Raw genomic sequence first — 21,784 nt, 5'->3', positions numbered from 1 at the left:
GGTTCACCGTTTTTGTGGACCACGAGCCTTTGACTTCCACAATGTCCGAAGTCGTTCAACCATGCTCTGGCAGGCAACAGCGGCAGCTGACTTACATTTCGGAAATCACAATGGACATTGCACGCCTTTCTGGAAAACACAACCAGGTTTCAGACTGCCTCTACGTGCTGTTGCGGGAGCAGTCCACCTCGGCTTGGACTACAGCAGCATGGCAGCAGAGCAGGCCACTGAGCCGGACGTGCAGGCTTGCTGTTCATCCACTGCTGGACTGCAGTTGCATGAGGTGGCATTCGACGACGCTGGCACCACTCTGCTTTGTGATATCTCTATGGACTCTCCGAGGCCTGTTTGCCTGAGAAGTGCAGGTGGCCTTGATTGCGACGCCATCCATGGCCTCTCACACTGGTCGACAGGACACTACGGTAACTTATTTAATTATGAGATCAACTGTAATTACTACACTGATGACCAATTTAAAAGTAAATTTAATCTTGAACATGGAGTATCGATCATACACCGAAACAGCAGAAGCTTATATACAAATTTTCTAAATATAAAAGATTACTTAGGACCATTCGCCACACCCTTTAGTGTCATAGCCATCTCAGAAACCTGGCTGAGCCTGGAGAAAGGGGTGGACTTTGATCTAGAAGGGTATGAACTAAACTTCATTAATAGGGCTGATAAAAGGGGAGGGGGGCAGCCTTATATGTAGATAAAAGACTAAAATACAGGATTGTCAACCGTATGACTGCTGCCATTAAGGATATATGTGTCACGGTCGGGGGTGGAGCATGGAGCAGGACGACCAAGTGCAGCTTGGACCAGGGTTTATTGGCGGAACTCAAAATACAGACTCGGTAAACTGACATGACTTAACAAAACGACTTCCCAACCAAAACATACTTGAAACCGACAGGAACCAAAAGGACATGAAGACCGCAATGAAGAAATACATAAAGATGGCGGCGCGTGCACACGCAGCGGCCACTCTCTGTCCCGTCGGTACGGTGATTTGTTCGTCTAATGAGTGTTCGTCCGACAGTCTTGTGTGTTCGTCTCGTCCGTGCTACAAGTACAGCAGGCAGGTTCTGCTTGACATCGGCAGAAGTGGGTTTTGCGGCGTTCTGGACTTTGAAGCGTCGACATTAAAGGCGCTCGGACTGCTACGTCCTGAAACGTCGCCGACCTCACCCGCTATTCCTCCCCCGGTTGGGAGCCGTCGGAAACGGTGTGCGAGGAGGCAGAAGAGGGGCAAGCGCGGAGGCGTCCGGGCCAGGCTGGCGGCCAACCCAGCGCGACCGGCGGTGCCCTCCATTCTTCTGGCGAATGTTCGATCGCTGGACAACAAAATGGATTACGTTCGCCTGCTGAGGTCTATGAACCGGACGGTGCGGAACTGCTGTGTGCTCGTGTTCACCGAGACCTGGTTGAGTGACAACATTCCGGACTCTGCAGTGCACCTGGAGCGGCTAGCGTGCTATCGGGCGGACCGTGCCATTGTACGAGGGGGAAAGTCGCGTGGAGGTGGAATATGCGTCTACATCCGAGAAGAATGGTGCCGGGACTCTGTGGTGGTATGTAAGCACTGCTCGCCGCTTGTGGAGTTTGTGATCATTAAGTGCCGTCCTTTTTATCTGCCGAGGGAATTTACCGCGATTCTGCTAGTCGCGGTATACATCCCGCCTTCCAACATCGAAGGAGACAGGATCGCGGCGCTTGGTGAACTGTACCAGGCTGTCAGTGAACAGCAAACAGCGCACCCTGACGGTTTCACCATCTTCGCTGGAGACTTCAATCATGCCAACCTGAAGTCTGTTTTCCCGAGGCTTCACCAGCATGTTCCTTTTCCGACACGTGGCGACAGCTTCCTGGACCTAGTCTACTCGGCGCAAAAGGGAGCTTTCAAAGCCACCCCCCTCCCCCATCTGGGGCTTTCTGACCATCTCACCGTTTTGCTTTTGCCCGCATACAGACAATTGGTAAAGGCATCCAGGCCGGTTCGGAGGCAGGTTCGAGTGTGGCCTGAGGGTGCCTCCGATGCACTTCGTGACTGCTTCGACACCACTGACTGGGACTTGTTTAAGCAGGCAGCCACCTACAACGATTGGACGGACATAGAGGAGTATACTGACTCTGTTACCTCTTACATCACGAAGTGCATCGATGATGTGACTTGCTCGAAATCCGTCGTCACTCGCGCGAACTGGAAGCCGTGGCTGACGGGGGCTGTCCTCAGACTGTTGAGGGCCAGAGACAAGGCTTTCAGAGCGGGGGATGAGGCTGGCTTGAGGACAGCGAGGGCCGACCTGTCCCGAGGCATCAAAGAAGCGAAGAAGGCGTTCTCGTGCAAGGTCTCCACCCACTTCAAGGACAGCAAGGACGCACGTAGCCTTTGGCGGGGCATTCAGACCATCACGGACTACAAGCCCGCGCCGAGGAGCTGTGAGGGCGACGTCCGTCTGCTGAACGATCTGAACCGCTTCTTTGCTCGCTTCGACGCCCAGAACAGCACTTGCCCGCTGAAGACCACTCCCCCCCCACACGAGCAGCCCCTGCGCCTCTCTGCCAACGGTGTGAGGAGGGCGCTTGCCGCTATTGACACCCGTAAGGCGGCGGGCCCTGACAACATCCCGGGTCGAGCGCTGAAGGACTGCGCTGGGGAGCTGTCGGGTGTCTTCACGGACATCTTTAACGTTTCCCTGCAGCAGGCCATCGTCCCCTCGTGTTTCAAGGCTGCCACCATCGTTCCTGTGCCGAAGAAACCTGCACCGTCCTGCTTCAATGACTACCGCCCTGTGGCACTGACGCCCATCATCATGAAGTGCTTTGAGCGGCTGGTCATGGAGCACATCAAGTCCGTTCTCCCCCCCACCATTGACCCTTTCCAGTTTGCGTACCGTGCCAAGCGGTCCTCTGAGGATGCCATCTGCTCTGCCCTCCACTCGGCCCTCACCCATCTGGAGAGAAAGGACTCATATGTGAGGTTGCTGTTTGTGGACTTCAGCTCTGCCTTCAACACCATTGTGCCGCAGCGACTCATCTGCAAACTCGGCGAGCTGGGCCTCAGTACCTCCCTCTGCAACTGGATACTGGACTTCCTCTGTCAGAGGCCTCAGGTGGTGCGTGTTGGCGACAAAATCTCCGCCAGCATCACGCTGAGCACGGGGGCCCCCCAGGGCTGCGTGCTCAGTCCATTACTCTTCACCCTGCTGACGCATGACTGCACTGCGACCTACAGCGACAACCGCATAGTGAAGTTTGCCGACGACACGACTCTGGTGGGTCTCATCACAAAGGGCGACGAGACTCGGTACAGGTCGGAGGTTGACCTTCTGACCACGTGGGGCAGGGACAACAACCTCCTGCTGAACGTTAATAAGACCAAGGAAATCATTGTTGACTTCCGGAAGGGTCACACAACACACCTGCCGCTGATCATCGATGGTGCTGTGGTGGAGAGGGTGAGCTGCACCAAGTTCCTGGGGGTGCACATCAGTGAGGACCTCTCCTGGTCCGCAAACACCTCGTCACTGGCAAAGAAAGCTCAGCGCAGCCTGTACTTCCTGCGGAAGCTCAGGCGTGCATGTGCTCCTCAGGCAGTCCTGTCTACATTCTACCGTGGCACTATTGAGAGCGTCATCACCAGTTGCATCGCTGTCTGGGGTGGTAACTGCACTGAACAGAACTTGAAGGCCCTGCAGCGCATAGTGAATACGGCTGGTAAGATTATTGGTGCTTCGCTCCCCTCCCTGAAGGACATTTACACCTCCCATCTCGCCCGCAAGGCAACCTCGATTGCCAGAGATGTGAGTCACCCGGCTTACTCTTTGTTTGACCTTCTGCCCTCTGGGAAGAGGTACAGGAGCCTGCGCTCCCGCACCACCAGACTTGCCAACAGCTTCTTTCCCCAGGCTGTTAGGGCCCTGAACTCGCTACCCCCTTCTGCGTAGCGTGTGGCACTGTTGCGCTATTTTCGGGAATGTCTGCTGTACGCGCACTTGCTCCTTTTTTTTTTCTGCTCCTCTTATTTATTTATTTATTGTTGTGTTATTTATTCATTATTTATTCAGCACGCTTTTGTTATACTTGTTACTTGTTTGTCTGTTGTGAGCCATGTCTTGTCACCGTGGGATAGGGGGGAACGAAATTTCGGTTTCTTTGTGTGTCTTTGGCATGTGGAGAAATTGACAATAAAGCTGACTTTGACTTTGACTTTGACTTTGACGACACGACAGCAACCAACGCGACAGCAACCAACACGACAGCAACCAATGATCCGACAGGGAGTGAGGCGCAGACAGGACTTTTATACACGACAGGTAACGAGAGGCAGGTGGGAACAATCACACTGATCATGGGCACACAGGAGGGGAGGGGCGAGCACACAGACAGAAACCAAGACAACAGACACATAGTGGAGCAGTTGGGGACGAGACGTGACAGAACCCCCCCCCCCACACACACAAGGGACGTCCCAAAAAAAACTAGGGGAACCAACCCGCACTCGGGCAGCGACTTGGGGAACCGAACCGCACTCGGGCGGCGACTTGGGGAACCGAAGCGCACTCGGGCGGCGACTTGGGGAACCGAACCGCACTCGGGCTGCGACTTGGGGAACCGAACCGCACCGCACTCGGGCGGCGACTTGGGGAACCGAACCGAACCGCACCGCACTCGGGCGGCGACTTGGGGAACCGAACCGCACTCGGGCGGCGACTTGGGGAACCGAACCGCACTCGGGCGGCGACTTGGGGAATGGAACTGCACTCGGGCGGAGACTTGGGGGACAGAACCACACTCGGGCGGCGACTTCGGGGACAGAACCGCACACGAGCGGCGACTTCGGGGAACAGAACCGTGCTCGGGCGGCGACTTAGGGGACAGAACCGCACTCCGGCGGCGACCTAGGGGACAGAACCGCACTCTGGCGGCGACTTGGGGGACAGAACCGCACTCGGGCGGCGATTTCGGGGACAGAACCGCACTCGGGCGGCGACTTCGGGGACAGAACCGCACTCGGGCGGCGACTTCGGGGAACAGAACCGCGCTCAGGCGGCGACTTCGGGGACAGAACCGCACTCAGGCGGCGACTTCAGGGAACAGAACCGCGCTCGGGCGGCGACCTAGGGGACAGAACCGCACTCTGGCGGTGACTTGGGGGACAGAACCGCACTCGGGCGGCGACTTCGGGGACAGAACCGCACTCGGGCGGCGACTTCGGGGACAGAACCGCACTCGGGCGGCGACTTCGGGGAACAGAACCGTGCTCGGGCGGCGACCTAGGGGACAGAAACGCACTCCGGCGGCGACCTAGGGGACAGAACCGCACTCTGGCGGCGACTTGGGGGACAGAACCGCACTCGGGCAGCGATTTCGGGGACAGAACCGCACTCGGGCGGCGACTTCGGGGACAGAACCGCACTCGGGCGGCGACTTCGGGGAACAGAACCGCGCTCAGGCGGCGACTTCGGGGACAGAACCGCACTCGGGCGGCGACTTCGGGGAACAGAACCGCGCTCAGGCGGCGACTTCGGGGACAGAACCGCACTCGGGCGGCGACTTCGGGGAACAGAACCGCGCTCGGGCGGCGACCTAGGGGACAGAACCGCACTCTGGCGGTGACTTGGGGGACAGAACCGCACTCGGGCGGCGACTTCGGGGACAGAACCGCACTCTGGCGGCGACTTGGGGGACAGAACCGCACTCGGGCGGCGATTTCGGGGACAGAACCGCACTCGGGCGGCGACTTCGGGGACAGAACCGCACTCTGGCGGCGACTTGGGGGACAGAACCGCACTCTGGCGGCGACTTGGGGGACAGAACCGCACTCGGGCGGCGACTTCGGAGACAGAACCGCACTCGGGCGGCGACTTCGGGGACAGAACCGCAATCGGCGGAAACACAAACATGAACCGCACTCGGGCGGCAACCCAAACATAGAATGCATTCGGATGGCGACTCTGGAAGTCCGTACAGTAATTGGCGGCGATTCTGGAAGTCTGAACCTCGATCGGCGGCAACTCTGACAGTCCGTACTGCGATCGGTGGCATTCGGAAGGCGGGGCTGTGCGCGGCGGCAAGAGCCATCACGCGCCGCAGCAGTGGGAGTGGAGCCAGGGACGATCGCGGGTCCGACGCAGCTGGCTTAGATGTCTGCTGACGTTCGCGGGTCCTGCGACGCTGGGGTGGAGCCCGATGGCGGCCGTGAGTCTGATGACGCCGGGAGGCACTCCAACGGCGGCCGTGGGTCCGGCGTCGCGGCACCAGAGTCCGATCGCGGCCGCAAAGCCGCTGGCGCCAGAAGCACTCCGATGGCGGCCGCGGGTTCGGAGTCGCGGGAGCAAGTTCGACGGCAGCTGTGGAGCCCACGGCGATGGAACCTGCTCAGACGTGGATCGGGCGTCGCAGTGGAAGCTGGTGATGGAGGGGGGTCCAAGCGCTGGTCGTTGTAGTGGTCGGCTCATTCTGTCACGGTCGGGGGTGGAGCATGGAGCAGGACGACCCATCAGCTCCCCAGCACAGTCCTTCAGCGCTCGACCTGGGATGTTGTCAGGGCCCGCCGCCTTACGGGTGTTGATAGCGGCAAGCACCCTCCTCACGCTATCGGCAGAGAGGCACAGGGGTTGCTCGTGTGGAGGGGGAAGGGTCTTCAGCGGGCAAGTGCTGTTCTGAGCGTCGAAGCGAGCAAAGAAGCGGTTCAGATCGTTGAGCAGACGGATGTCACCCTCACAGCTCTGCGGCGCGGGCCTGTAGTCCGTGATGGCCTGAATGCCCTGCCATAGGCTCCCTGCGTCCCTGCCATCCTTGAAGTGGGCGGTAATCTTGCAAGAGAATGCTTTTCGCTTCCTTGATGTCCCGGGACAGGTTGGCCCTCACTGTTCTTAAGCCAGCCTCATCACCCGCTCTGAAGGCTTTGTCCCTGAGGACAGCCCCTGTCAGCCATGGCTTCCAGTTAGCCCGAGTGACGATGAATTTTGTGTGGGTCACATCATCAATGCAATTCGTGATGTGAGAGGAAACAGAGTCAGTATACTCTATTTAATAATTTCTTTGTAAATGTGGGGCCTAAACTTGCAATCGAAATAAACCGTCCACAAGGAAGAGGTGTTGAGAGATTCCAGGGTGAGAGAAATCCAGCCAGCATCATTTTAAAACAGACAGATAGAAAGGAAATTATTGATGTTGTCAGTAAATTTAAGAACAAAACATCATTAGACTGGAATGGTCTCGATATGACTTTAATAAAGCATGTAATTGACACCATTGCAGACCCCTTAACAAACATCAGTAACCTGTCTTTCAACCAAGGCTACTTTCCGAGCAAAATGAAAACTGCCAAGGTGATCCCAGTATACAAAGCTGGAAACAAAAATACCTTTAGCAACTATAGGCCAATTTCACTACTCTCCCAGTTTTCCAAGATTCTCGAGAAACCTTTTGTTGTACGATTGGACAGCTTCATTGAAAAACATAAATTGCTCACAGACAGTCAGTATGGCTTCAGAACCAACAGGTCAACTGCCATGGCTTTAGTGGACTTAGTGGAAGAAGTATCAAGGGCCATTGACGATAAGAAATTTGCAGAGGGTGTTTTTATTGATCTGAAAAAAGCCTTCGACACAATAAATCATGATATACTATTGCAAAAACTTCAAAGGTATGGGATCAGAGGGGTGGGGCTACAATGGTTAAAAAGTTACATTGAAAACAGAAAACAGTTTGTGCAGGTGGGCGAAATAAAATCCTCTCTTTTGGATATAACTTGTGGTGTACCGCAAGGGTCGATATTGGGACCAAAATTATTCATATTATACATAAACAAAATCTGCGATGTCTCAACAATTCTGAAATGTGTCATTTTTGCTGATGACACAAACATCTTCTGTATAGGTAATGATCTCCAGCAGCTGTCAGAGGCTGTTACAGCAGAATTGCGGAAGCTTAAAGGCCCAGAGACACCGGTATATGCATAAATCGGTTTTAGTTAGCTTATGGGCTTATAAATATAAATTGACGATCGAAACAACGAAAAGGAAGCTGTTGCTCTGAAAAATATAATTTAAATTTGCCGCGCAGACAAGTTTGACTGCACCGAGCCGCCAGCCGGAAGTGACGTCTCATGACGTCTCAAGTTGTACGCGTTTAGCTTCAGTGAATGTAAACAAAAAGAGAAGAGGGGCCAGCGCGGAGACCATCGGGCCAGGTTTGCGGCCAACCCAGCTCGCCTAGCCGTGCCTTCCATTCTCCTGGCGTACGTTCGTTCGCGGGACGACAAGATGGGTTGCGTTCGCCTGATAGGATCCACGAACCGGACATTGCGTGCCTGCTGTGTGCTCGTGTTCACAGTGTCCTGGTTGACTGTCATCTTTCCGGACTCTGCTGTGCATCGGGAGCGGCTAGCGTGCTATCACTCTTATTGTTCATCTTCTTGTTTTAATATTCCTGTGTTGTTTACTTGTATGCGCGTTGTGAACTCTGTCTTGTCACCCTGGGAGAGTGAGAAACGTAATTTCGATCTCTTTGTGTGTCTTGACATGCGGAGGAATTGACAATAAAGGAGACTTTGAGACTTTGACTTTGAATAGTATGTCGAAGCGTGACGGGAGGGGCACAATTCAGAAAACGTGCTCAGCTCGTCGAAAAAATGCGATTTAAGCAATAAAATTAAAAATGCGCCTAAAACCTAAACCAAGCGCTGCAGATGTTCATTTCTCCATGCGCAGTGGTCAACTCGGCACTCTAAAGCCCCCTGAGAACTTTTTACTATGCCAACCTAACCACAGTGACGGGAGAGGCACAATTCAGAAAACGTGCTCAGCTCGTCGAGAAAATGCGATTTAAGCAATAAAATTAAAAATGCTTATAAAACCTAAACCAAACGTTGCAGGTAGTCTTTTCTTCATGTGCCGAGATCAACTCGGCACTCTAAAGCCCCCAAGAGCAATTTTACTATGCCAACCTAACCAGAGTGACGGGAGGGGCACAATTCAGAAAATGTGCTCAGCTCAGCCCAAGTGAACTGCTAGAATCATCATATTCTGCGTCAAAAGAGGTTTCTGAATCGGATAAAATGATGCTAATATTGCCGCTAGAAACGGAGCTGTCGCTATCATCTGCCATGTTGTTTGGGTTTGTTGAGATCCGGATGTACAACTTGTGACGTCACAGCAATGGCGCCACCAGTGTGGCTGCGTGCGGAACCCGATCGATAAACTGGCATTTAATTTTAGCTTTATTCTTAGTAATCGGTGTCCATTTTTAAATTCCAATGCGGCAAATGTGTTCACTTTATACATTCTATCAAATTCCGTTGTAATTGAAAAAAAAAAAAGGGATGTCTCTAGGCCTTTAAATCCGGAAAGGGGTTGTCTTTTATTATTTTTTTGCAGAAGGGCAATCTTCGACAGGAACTGGAGTCAGATCACGTGACTTTGACGCGGTTGTCTAATGTTAACCAATGGATGGATTTTGCACTTGGGGGGTCAATATCCGTCTGTAAAATAGGGGTTGGCTGATAGTGTGATAGTGTGACAGTTACTCGCTTGTGTGCACGCGCGCGCGCGTGTGATTAAATAAATGAGTAAATACATCTGTCTGTAAAATATCTGGATGTCAACAAAACCTAAAAATAAATTTCGTTGGTTGCCACACTATCGCTGCTCGTTGTCTAAAATTAAACGACAGTAATCCGATTAGCGTTTGCCAGCTGTCAAGTTACTGTCGTTCAATTATGCCAAACCGGAAATGTGTTATTGAGAAAGTAAATTTCATCGACTCAAACATTATTTAATTGTGCGGTTGCTCGTTTTCTTTAACCGGATGGTTCATACACTATTTTTTTTTTTTGTGATTCTAAATTCTAAATATTATTATTATTACTAGCCTTAGTAGATTTAGTCTATCGTTTTAGAATTATGTCATACGTATATCCAGATATATATCAGTGGCCTTTTTGAATTTTTATTTTGAGAGCGATGCCTTAAGCGCGTTACTTTTACTTAACGTTTGCAAAATTTATACCTACAGATACAGTATTGGTCAATAATAATCGCATGGTTTCGTGTGTTTAATAAAACTGTATTTTGTGACGTCAGCAACGAGAAGGTTGGATAAACGAGGTATCAACTGCGGCAGGGGATAAATAGTATGTGCGCTGAGCAAGTAACCATCAAGTAGACGGCAGTGATTAAAGGGAAGCAAAATCCTCCTCCTAAATATTATGTTGGGAAACAGAAGGAAAGCAGTCCCCGTGGATAAGACCAGGAGCACGATGTCCAACTCTAAAGCCATCCATCCACTAAGAAGTCTTGGTAAGAATTTTGCGTGTGTTGTTTGCAAACTCATGCTGGAATGTTTTTTTTTCTTTCTTTTTCTTGTAATTGGTTGCCATCCTTAAAAACTGTTATCAAAGGGACTTGGATGATAGCTGTTTTGAATGTAAATGTGTCAAATACAATGCAAATTATTCCCCGATTCGTTTGACCCACAGGAGTGGATTTTAATGTTTAATCTTTTACTTCAGCACGATAAGTGGCTATACCCCACACTTTAGAAGGCAGCGTTGATTTTACGGGACATAAACGCAGAAAGAGCCAAAAGTTTGGAAGTAAAAAAGGAAAATACATGTTGTAGTTTTCGTGTTCAAACGGGGTAGTAAAAAGACAAAACGTCAAAACGACATAACGTATCTAATGTAGTCCAACCCCCTTGTTTTGTATCATATTCACACATTGGCACGTTATTTTCTTTAACAAAATAAATAAATCCCAAAGCAAAATTAGACTGATGAAAAAAACCATACCTATTAAAACGAATATAGTCGAGTCTTGTAAACTATTTCAAATAAACATAGTATGTACACGAAAAAAACAAAACAAAACAATAGCCTTTTATTAGTTGATCACTAAATAGCTTCTGCTATTAAAGTGCATGATAATGCATATATTTAAATGTTATTATTAAATTGATCATTAGTATTCACAGCCAGAGTTGTGGCTATTTCCATATAATTGATTCTTCGGGTCAAGTTTATTTTAAAAATCAAAGGTCTTATGTTCAATATATCGAAATGTTAATTTGATTTCGTCATTGTTCATTGATTTCTTCATTGTGCCTTCATTTATTGTTGTTTGTTCACTTGTGATTTACAGTTTTTTGTTGTTCAAATATGGTTTGCATATTTTTATAATGCTCAGTTTGTTTACATTGATTCATTTTAATGTTATCAAACTTTCTTCTGTGTGGAACTTTACTTCTTGTAGTTCCTTTGTGATGTTATCAATTATTGTGTTGTCCAGGATTATTTTGACAATATATTTAAAATGTTCTTGCTGTTGATTCAATAGTGCCGTAAAAACCTCTGTTTGTTGTTTCAGTAAATCGTTAACCTGTGATAATGTTAGAGAGTCCCCCACATGCTTTAGCTCTGGGTTTTTGTTTTGGTGCCATGACTACGACAGAGATTGGGTGTAGTCTGGTTGTCACTGGGCTGAGCGTTGTGTGGAAGTTTGTGATCGCTGATGGTAGTAATTAGCCGTTTTTAACCAAGCTGCAAACTTCTCGCCGGGCCGCTAATGGTGGTCGGCTGCTTCTCTATATCGTTCGGCTCTGCGTGAGCTAAATCAGCCCCTCCAGGAGTGTGTCCACCTTGTCGTAGAAGTATGCCAAAGTATGTGCTTTTACCTGGCAAGGCAAGGTGGTTCAGGGTAATGAAACCACTCAACACTCTTTCTGCACTTGATACTCTCTTTGCGGTCACTCCTCTGTGAGATGTGCACATGAAATGGTACATCTGATGTATACAAACAAGTCAAAAATTGTCATACAAAGGTGTGTACATGCATTTTAAAGTTTGATTTCATTTGATTAAATACAATTTGTTTTTGTTTTTGGGGTGCACATAAAGTGAAGTTCTACTGTGATTTAGCACGGTCTGTAATTTTTTCAAGGGTTAAGCAACTACAGTAAACATTCGTGGTTGCAACCACTCTCCATTTTATCTTTTATAGCATGTTGCAACCTCCATGAACACGTGAGCTATTTCAAGTTTTTAAAGTGGCTTCCGCTCAAACCACCAAAACTGCTCCTCCCTTCCTTTAATTTCTCTTTTATCTAGGTCCCTAGGTGAATGCACAGATGGGATTATGGAGCTCATACAAGACGATATAAAGAAAAAACGTAAAACTAGGGCTGTGAACAGCTATAACGTGCCCTTGAAGCCCTGCAAATGGGGTACTGGCACATTGGGATACTGGCACTTTCATTGATGTAATGTTTGCCAGACTTCCGTTTTGTAGGTTTTAGGCTGTATGTCTCCAATTTTGTCTTGGTGAAACGTTCAACTGGGGCTGTTTTGTTCAAAATTTGTAAAGGGTCTAAATACTGTATTTTCCGGACTATAAGTCGAATGATTTTTTCATAGTTTGGCCGGGGGTTGGACTTAAAATCAGGAGCGATTTATATGTGAAATTATTAACACATTATTACTTGATCATTAATACATCATTTACTATAGTATAGTTGATCACATGTTATTTTCACTTTAAACCACATGACCCGCACGAGGCCTGTGGAATAATTGGAGCCGCCATGACAATGAGTCTGACCTCAGCGCCGCATGTACTTCCGGAGTTGTTTATAAGTGACACAGAGGACGAACATTTCGATGGATTTAATAATTTGGAGTGACGCGGATGGTTCGATAAAATTGTTATTTATATGTTATAGTCATTTGGGCGGCTCGGTGGCGCACTGGCTAGCACGTCCGCCTCACAGTTATGAGGGTGCGAGTTCGATTCCACCTCCGGCCCTCCCTGTGTGGAGTGTGCATGTTCTCCCCGGGCCCGCGTAGGCTTTCTCTGGGCACTCCAGTTTCCTCCCACATCCTAGAGACTTGCTTGGTAGGCCGATTGAGGACTCCAAATTGTCCCTAGGTGTGAGTGCGAGTGCGAATGGTTGTTTGTCTCTGTGTGCCCTGCGATTGGCTGGCAACCGGTAGGGTGTACCCCGCCTACTGCCCGATGATGGCTGGGATAGCTCCAGCACACCCGCGACCCCCGTGAGGACTAAGCGGTTCAGAAAATGGATGGATGGATGTTATAATAATTTGATATATAGTTTATATAAACCATAATTTCCGGTGTATAAGCCGTGACTTTTTTCCAAAATTTTGAACCCTGCGGCTTATAGTCAGGTGCGGCTTATATAAGATTTTTTTCGTGATTTTTGTGATGACTTGATCACTTTTACTCTTAACACTATTATATACAGTAAAAGCTACAAAACAAACTGACAAATAACTCGTTTTCAAATCAGACGAGTAAAAACTGGTCAAATATTTTAAAAAAAGGATATTATTAAAAGTGAAGACAATTTGCAATTCTAGTAATGACACACGAATTTGATGCACAATTTGTCTTCGCGGGCCACATATAATGATGTGGCGGGCCGTATCTGGCCTCCGGGCCTTGAGTATGACACCTGTGCTCTAAACAGTTTTTCTTACTCTGCTATGTGACTCAGAGATTACACAAAGCAGTGGCGCTGTTTGGACCATCTGCATTGTATTAAAACCCAATCAATCAGCATTTAAATTCAATTCTTCTGACATTTTGCTCACCAAAAACAAGTTGTAATGAATGTGAACTTTTAATGCATTTTATTCAGAAGGTTACTTTGAACCTTTAGGCTTAAATGGCGGCGCGGCGTATTTATGGATTTTTACGGCCTCCGGCCTCCAGGGGGCGCTCTAGCAGGAAGCAGGAGCGAGACAGGCGAAGAAGAGATAATGCGCCGAAGAAGACGTGCTAGTTTGTGTTTACAACATTTCGCGCATCACGCAGAACGCAATTACTGAAAGGAAGCTTTTATACACAAACCGTCATTATGGGGGACAAAAGAAATGCATATGATGCCGCTTTTAAACTAAAGGCAGTCGATGTTGATGACATTGTGTCGCGGCACCCTTTTCTTTATTTCGCGGTCCCATCTACTCTGGTGCTATACGTGTCGCTCGCTAGTTTAATGTAATTTAGCGCTTCGTGCATGAATAAGATTAGCATGAACAGACCCTCATCATGGAAAATGCTAGAAGAAATGGATAAAAACGACAACAAAAGAGATACTGAAAAAATGTGTGGCGAAGGATATCTAACGCTATTCCAATCGGAAATTGAGGAGGAAGACTTCGATGGTTTCAGTGCACAAGAGGAAGATGAAGACGATGAAGCTCTTTTTTTTACTTTTACTTTAACCACCCCTGTTAGTGCTGTGCTACCGTATTGCTGCTGTGTTACCGCCGCGTCTCAGTGACTTTTACCCTATTAGTGCTGTGTTACTTCCGTTTGCTGCGGTATTACTGCCGCGTCACAGGCAGTGTTTGGAAAGAAATGTTAAGGTATGTTATTAAAACTTTAAAAAAAGCTTTCTGTGTCCAGTATTTCTTTGTTAATAACTCGCGTGCACACTTCCATGTTGCTGCGGTACTACTGCTGCGTCACAGGCAATGTTTAGAAAGACATGTTAAAAAATGTTATTGAAACTTCCAAAAGGCTTTCTGTGTACTGTCTTTCTTTGTAAAAAAAAACTCGTGTGCACGTGCGGCTTATAGTCCGGTGCGGCTTATGTAAGAAAAAAAACTAAAATATCCCCGAATTTTAGCTGGTGCGGCTTATACACCGGTGCGGCTTATACATCGGAAATTACGGTAGTTGAATTTTGGTCATTATGTCTTCATTGATGATAGCCATTGTATTCTTTTGTTCAGACTTAGTTTTTAGCTAGTTTATATATAGTTATATAGGTCTGTGGAATAATTGGAACCGCAACTGACGATGAGTCCGACGTCAATGCCACATCTACTTCCGGAGTCAACAGCGGTGTATTTTTAAGTAACACAGGGTACGAAGATTTCGATGAATTTAATGATTTGGAGTGACACGAATGGTTCGATAAAATTGTTATTTATGTTATAGTTATTTGATATATAGTTTATATACAGTTAATATACAGTTATATAGGCCTGTGAAATAACTGGAACCGCAACTGACGATGAGTCTGACGTCAGCGCCGCACGTACTTCCGGAGTCAGCAGCGGCGTTTTTTTTTTTAAGTGAAACAGAGGTCGAAGATTTCAATGGATTTAATGATTTGGAGTGACATGGATGGTTAGATACAATTGTTATTTATGTTATAGTTAACATAATTAACCAGTGCGCCACCGAGTTAGGAGGGTGCCGGTTCAATTCCACCTCCGACCCTCCCTGTGTGGAGTTTGCACGTTCTCCCTGTTCCCGCGTGGGTCTTCTCCGGGCACTCTGGTTTCCTCCCACACCCCAAAACATGCTAGGTAGGCCAATTGAGCACTCCGAATTGCCCCTAGGTGTGAGTGCGAGTGCGGGTGGTTGTTCGTTTCTGTGTGCCCTGCGATCGGCTGGGAACCATTTCAGGGTGTCCCCAGCCAACTACCCGATGACTGCACGCCCGCGACCCCCGTGGGGACAAGCGGTATAGAAAATGGATGGATGGATGCATGGATGCATGGATGCATGGATGGATGGATGGATGGATGGATGGATGGATGGATGGATGGATGTTATAGTTCAGGGGTCGGGAACCTTTTTGGCGGACAGAGCCATACATGCCCATTTTTTACAAATAATTTCCCGTGAGAGTCATACCATTAAAAAAAACGATAGGCTAGATACAAATTAAATGCATATATTTTAATTAAGACCAATGATTTTTTGAGTGTACTACTGTATTCTTTTTAATAACGTCACAAATTAAATTACAAGAATGCTGTCGTCACAGCCCACGCTCTAAATTCGGCACTGATACAAATAGTGCGCGAGTGCGCCATTTCCGTACTACTGAGTACGTACACGCACTTGTGAGTGTGCACCGAGCTTTCTGCCACGGCTTCCGGTAGTAAATGCGCAGGCGAGTGCTTCCCCATCTACTGGGGAAACGCAGTCATTGCAGGCAAAATGACCCAAAAAAAAAGTTTAATAATACAATTTATTTAGGGTTGGCGGGCCGGATTAAACGGTCCCGTGGGCCAGATGTGGCCCGCGGGCCGTAGTTTGCCCATCCCTGGTTTAGCCTGTTGTTGCCTATTGATAACTGGCTTCCGAAGGAAACCATTATGCCGATGGGGCCCGTGACAAAAATGAGTTTGACACCCCTGCTCTACTGCCATGTTGAACAGGAAATCCTGCAATAGTGTCTTTCTTAAAGCTCTAATAATAGGCAAGGCAAGGCAGGTTTATATGAATAGCACATTTCATGTATAAAATAATTGAAAACGCTTTACATTAAAAATTAAAACATTACAGAAAAATATGACATTATAATATTATAGTAAAATTATGATATGATGCATTTGTCTTCTATTATAGCTGCATGTCTGATGTTGGTAGCAACCCAATCAGCGTTCAAATCACTAAATAATTCTGTGAGTTACAGTATAAAGAACGGCGCCAAACACAAACACTCTAGCTGTTGTATCTCTATGGTCTTGGCAACTAAGAAGAAACAATGCAAGGCAGCCCATCCAGCGTTTGCTGTGAGGACTTCCAGCCAAGCCCCAATCAAGGAATTGCCAGCACTTGCTACAGCTCGTTAGGTCCCCTACTTAACCTCTGTGTATTCTGCCAGTGGTTGTCAGTTCGTCTACTTACCCTGCCTGTGACACCACTGCCTTTTTGCCCCCTGAACGATCTCTGTTGCCAACTGCTTCCGTAAACTGACCGACCACGCCTTGATCGCCGCCTGCCCCGACTACTTGCTCGTCCTTTGACCACGCTTCTGATCTCCACCTGCCTCGACAACCTGCCTGCCTCCGACTACGCGCTGTGCTCTGCTGCTCAGCCACGCCAGCCAGACGGCAAGTCCATCGTTCCACTTCCCCTTTCCCCCTTTTTCAATAAAGGATTGTGCCGCACTTGGTCGCCCTGTCTCTGTTCCGTGACACTATTTATCACTATTTTGCAACATCGTGCAATAACCGACCCAGATTCTACTGTTTGCCATAATGCATTGTGAGATAATACAATCTTGTATTAATGCATTTTCAAATTGAATATCTTATGAATCATATTGAGAGTAGGGATTGCTATGTTTGCTCGCTCTACACAACACACAATATAATTTTCTTGTGTTAGGTGCAATTTTTCTTTCCAGTTTTCCAAGAGGAATTACTGAGTAATTTTGGGGGTATCGATTTTGGAATCCCCTGTAACATAAGTACTATTATCAAAACACAAGAATTCAAAGAGGTGAAACAATATACTGTAATTTCTGGACTATGCACCTGATTATAAACTGCATGAGCAAAAAATAGGGGAAAATATTGGTTTTTTTTCATACATAAGCCGCATGTGCGCGCGTGTTAATTACAAAGAAAGACGGTACACAGAAAGAGTTTTTAAAGTTTTAATAACATACCTTAACTTTTCTCTCCAAACAATGCCTGTGATGCGGGAGCGTGTGAGGCTGGGGAGCATCACATCTGACACCCTGACCACCAACACTGGAGCCCCTCAGGGATGCGTCCTCTCCCCACTGCTCTTCTCCCTCTACACCAACGATTTTTCCGCAAGTGACTCTTCCGTGAAGCTCCTGAAGTATGCAGACGACACCACTCTCATCGGACTGATCCAGAACGGTGATGAGACTGCGTACAGACAGGAGGTGGAGCGGCTGGTCCACTGGTGCAGCCAAAACCACCTGGACCTGAACCCGCTCAAGACCGTGGAGATGACAGTGGACTTCAGGCGAGGCCCTTCACCACTTTCACCCCTCACTATCTGCAGTAATACTATTCTCTCATCAGACACCTTCAAGTTCCTGGGAACCACAATCTCTCGGGACCTGAAATGGACCGGCCACATAGACTCTGTCCGGAAGAAGGCCCAGCAGAGGCTGTACTTCCTGAGACAGCTCAAGAAGTTCAACCTGCCACGGGAGCTGCTGAAGACCTTCTACACTGCCATCATCCAGTCTGTCCTCTGCACCTCCATCACTGTCTGGTTTGGATCGGCCTCCAAACAAGACAAGCACAGACTGCAACGGACAATAAGGACTGCAGAAAAGATAATTGGAATCAACCTCCCATCTATCCAAGACTTGTACCTGTCCAGGACCAGGAAAGTTGCAAGTAACATCTCAACAGACCCTTCGCACCCAGGTTGCAGCCTGTTTGAACTACTCCCCTCCGGACGCCGTTATAGAGCTCTGTACACTAAAACCAGCAGACACAGAGACAGCTTCTTCCCCCAGGCTGTCGCTCTGATGAACTCACACCACTCTTAGAGTCTCAGAGTCATTACTGTGCAATAACATCCCGCTTGCCACACCTTTTTTGTCTACACTGTTTGTACTATGTGTCCTCTCTGCATCCATTGCAGCCTGGTCATCCTAGAAGAGGGACCCTCCCATCTGTGGTCTCTTCTCAAGGTTTCTCATTTCCCCTAGCTGGAGTTTTGAGTTTTTTCCTTGCCCTCTTGGGAGTTTAAGATCAGGGGGTGTTTGAGAATATCTTTCGTTCTTCACATGTCCTGAGTGCTGTTGTTAGTCACCTAAATGTTGAACAGAGGCTGTGATTTACCGAAGTCAAATTCCTTGTTTGGCACGCTCAAACATGGCGAATAAAAAACTCTTGAATCTCTTGAATCTCTTGTATCACAGCAGCAACACGGAAGCAACACAGCACTAATAGGGCTGGATTCAAAAAAACACATCAGTAAAAGTCACTGAGAGCTGTCTTCATCTTCCTCCTGTGCACTGAAACCATTGAAGTCTTCCTCCTCAGTGTCGTATTGGAATAGCGTCAGATATACTTCGCCACACACTTTCTCTGTCTCTCTTTTGTTGTCGCTTTCATGCATTTCTTCTAGCATTTTCCATGATGAGGGTCTATTCATGCTCATTTTATTCATGCACAAAGCGCTAAGTTACATTAAACTAGCGAGCTACACGTATTGCTCCGGAGTAGACGTGACTGGGAAATAAATAAAGAAAAGGGTGACAGAACAAGATCAACAATAGCCCAGCGCTCCCTAGTGACTGGAAGAAAATCTAAAGTGCATGTATGAGCAGCTATAGTTTCTACGTTAAGAGCCAAATCGACCGCTTTTAACTTGAAAGCGGCATTTCTTTTGTCCCCCATAATGAGGGTCTGTGTATAAAAGCTTACTTTCTTCAGTAATGTTCGTCTTGATCTCATTCTGTCTCTTCTTTGTGTCAATTATACGGCATTATTTGCCAGGTGGATGGACATACGATCAACACACCACTCTTCGCCCCAGTGACCGTGTCACATATTCCTTCGCCCAGCAAAGCGGTACCGCACAACGCAGCCTTTTTACAAGTGTATAAATGTATTAGTCATCACAAAAATCACGAAAAATCCACAGATACACCGCACCGTATGACAAGCCGCAAGGTTTAAACTTAAGCAAAAAGTAGCGTCTTATAGTCCGAAAATTACGGTATTTAAAACTAGAGAGTAGAGTAGAGATACTTCATGGTGGCTTTATAATATGCCTTTCCTTAGCAAATGTTGCTGTTTTTTTTCCTTACAGGATTGCAGGATGATGAAGATGTCAAGTGGATGTTGCGGGGCTCCAATATGGTTAAGGTATGACGTATCTTGAATTGAATGTTGACCTTATGGCTTGCAGAATTTAACACAATTTAAAACAACAGTTTTTTATCAGGGTATGGCATGAATTCAATTAGACTTTTCTGATAAGGTTTTGGTCAGGTACGTGGCAGAGGGGGTTGTTGATCAGTTTTTGCTGCATTGGTGTTGATGGAATTAACAACAGGTGCACTAGAGGGGCAATAACGAGATATTGAAAAGAATTTTGAGTTGCAGAAATTGAATTTAAGCAAAATGGATGAGCCTGCCATATCATTTTTTCACTGAGATTTTTGGGGTGTCTATATACTGAGCCCTCTGTAGGCTGAAAACTTTTATTTCCATCAAAAGATGTGGCATCCTTTTGTTCTTGAGACATTAAACTGTCCATATCAGTATATGTATAAAAAAAAAAAATTGTTTCACCATTGAAATCAGATGTGTTTTCAAAGTGTTCCTTTAATTTTCTTGAGCAGTGTATATTAATGGCCTTAATAATTTTATCACGCATTAAGTCAGTTTATAGTATTTCTTTTATTGGGAAAGTCTGTTGCTTCTTCTTCTTCTTCTTCTTCTTCTTCTTATTATTATTATTATTATTAGTGTGAAGGTAAAGGCCTTCACACTTATGTTATTCTGCGCCATTTACTTTATCATTATATTTTATTCCTCGCACTTTTTTGATGTTCTACTACTGTTACATAATTCATCCGATTCACTCCATTCCTATTTCAACATATTCCAAAAATTCACGTGAGGGGTGCTTGCATTCATTTCATTCCAAAAGTTTTCCGTTTTCACAAAATTCGCAAATTTACGGCAAATTTTTCCCCATTCATTCTTAATGGCACATTCAACATTTCACATTTACGTCATTCCAATTCGAAATTCACATCATTCAGCACATTCAAATCACATTGGAGAAGATTTTCAACATTCCCCAAATTGCAAAATTTAAAAATTTCACATTTTCACGTTTAACATTTCCATAATATTTCACAAAATTTCGTTTTTCACTTCTAATTTCTACATTTTTCAACCGATTCAACCCATTCCAACTTTCAACTGTTCATCTTTTGCCTACCTATTCCACAAATTCCCACTTACCAAAAATTCAAAATTTTCAATTTTGAAATTCACGCCAAATTCTCCCAAATTTCGTTTTTTTCAACCGATTCAACCCGTTCCAACTTAAAAATGCTCATCTTATGCCTACCTATTCGACAACTTCCCACTTACCAAAAATTCTAAATTTTCAATAATGAAATTCATGCCAAATTTTCCAGAATTTCGTTTTTCCCTTTTAATTTCTACATTTTTCAACTGATTCAACCCGTTCCAACTTTAAACATAGCATTCCCCACATATTTATTCAGCTTCTTCGCCTTCACGTGCAATTTCTCCAGAAATTGCATTTTTTAGTTATTATTATTAATATTAGTATTATCATTATTATCAGTTAGGAGGGTGCAGGTTCGATTCCACCTCCGGCCCTCCCTATGTGGAGTTTGCATGCTCTCCCCGTGCCTGTGTGGGTTTTCTCCGGGCACTCCGGTTTCCTCCCACATCCCAAAAATATGCTTGGTAGGCCGATTGAGCACTCCAAATTGCCCCTAGGTGTGAGTGCGAGTGCGGATGGTTGTTTGTCTCTGTGTGCCCTCTTGGCAACCGATTCAGGGTGTCCCCCGCCTACTGCGCGATGACTGCTGGGATAGGCTCCAGGATGCTCGCGGTATAGAAAATGGATGAATGGATGAATGGATTATTAGTATTATTAGTATGAATAGTAGTAGTAGTAGTAGAAGTAGAAGTAGTAGTCGTAGTCGTAGTATTACTTGTAGTAGTGTTTTATTTATTTGTTAATAGGACAAACAGGGTAACATTGATGCCCTGGCAGTGGCAATAAGCTTTAGTTTGCCTTGATTACATTTTTTACACTTTAAACTTTATTTCAATGTTGGTGTATAAAAATTGTCAAAAGTCTTAGCCCATCACATTTTTTGGCACTTTCATTTATGCGGCTATACATTAAAATAAAAACTGCTATACACTACTTTTGACTTTTTGGAGGATTTTGTGGCTATTGCGATTAATTGTGAATAATCGCAATGACCCAGCCTATGCCCACGTATTTCAAAA

General features: G+C 46.7%; 1 protein-coding gene across 5 annotated transcripts in view; it reads left to right on the top strand.

Annotated features, from left to right (window-relative positions):
* The first annotated feature begins 9,852 nt into the window (after positions 1-9,852).
* LOC125993437 (1-phosphatidylinositol 4,5-bisphosphate phosphodiesterase delta-3-A-like) overlaps positions 9,853-21,784 on the top strand; it is an 82,287-nt gene continuing 70,355 nt past the window's right edge. For 2 of the 5 annotated variants that reach the window (XR_007490219.2, XM_049761981.2), the window contains exons 1-2: positions 9,854-10,313; positions 19,587-19,642. Coding sequence is in view for 4 of the 5 variants with exons in the window: in XM_049761981.2 (XP_049617938.1) it covers positions 10,223-10,313; positions 19,587-19,642 (147 nt within the window). In the remaining variant the exon portion in view is untranslated. Of the gene's footprint in view, positions 10,314-19,586; positions 19,643-21,784 lie in introns of all 5 variants that reach the window. The other 3 variants (XM_049761979.2, XM_049761977.2, XM_049761980.2) reach the window with 2 other exon arrangements.

Source organism: Syngnathus scovelli, unplaced genomic scaffold (assembly GCF_024217435.2).
Source record: "Syngnathus scovelli strain Florida unplaced genomic scaffold, RoL_Ssco_1.2 HiC_scaffold_29, whole genome shotgun sequence".
Taxonomy (NCBI): Eukaryota; Metazoa; Chordata; class Actinopteri; order Syngnathiformes; family Syngnathidae; genus Syngnathus; species Syngnathus scovelli.
This window is presented reverse-complemented; position numbering and strand designations above follow the sequence as displayed.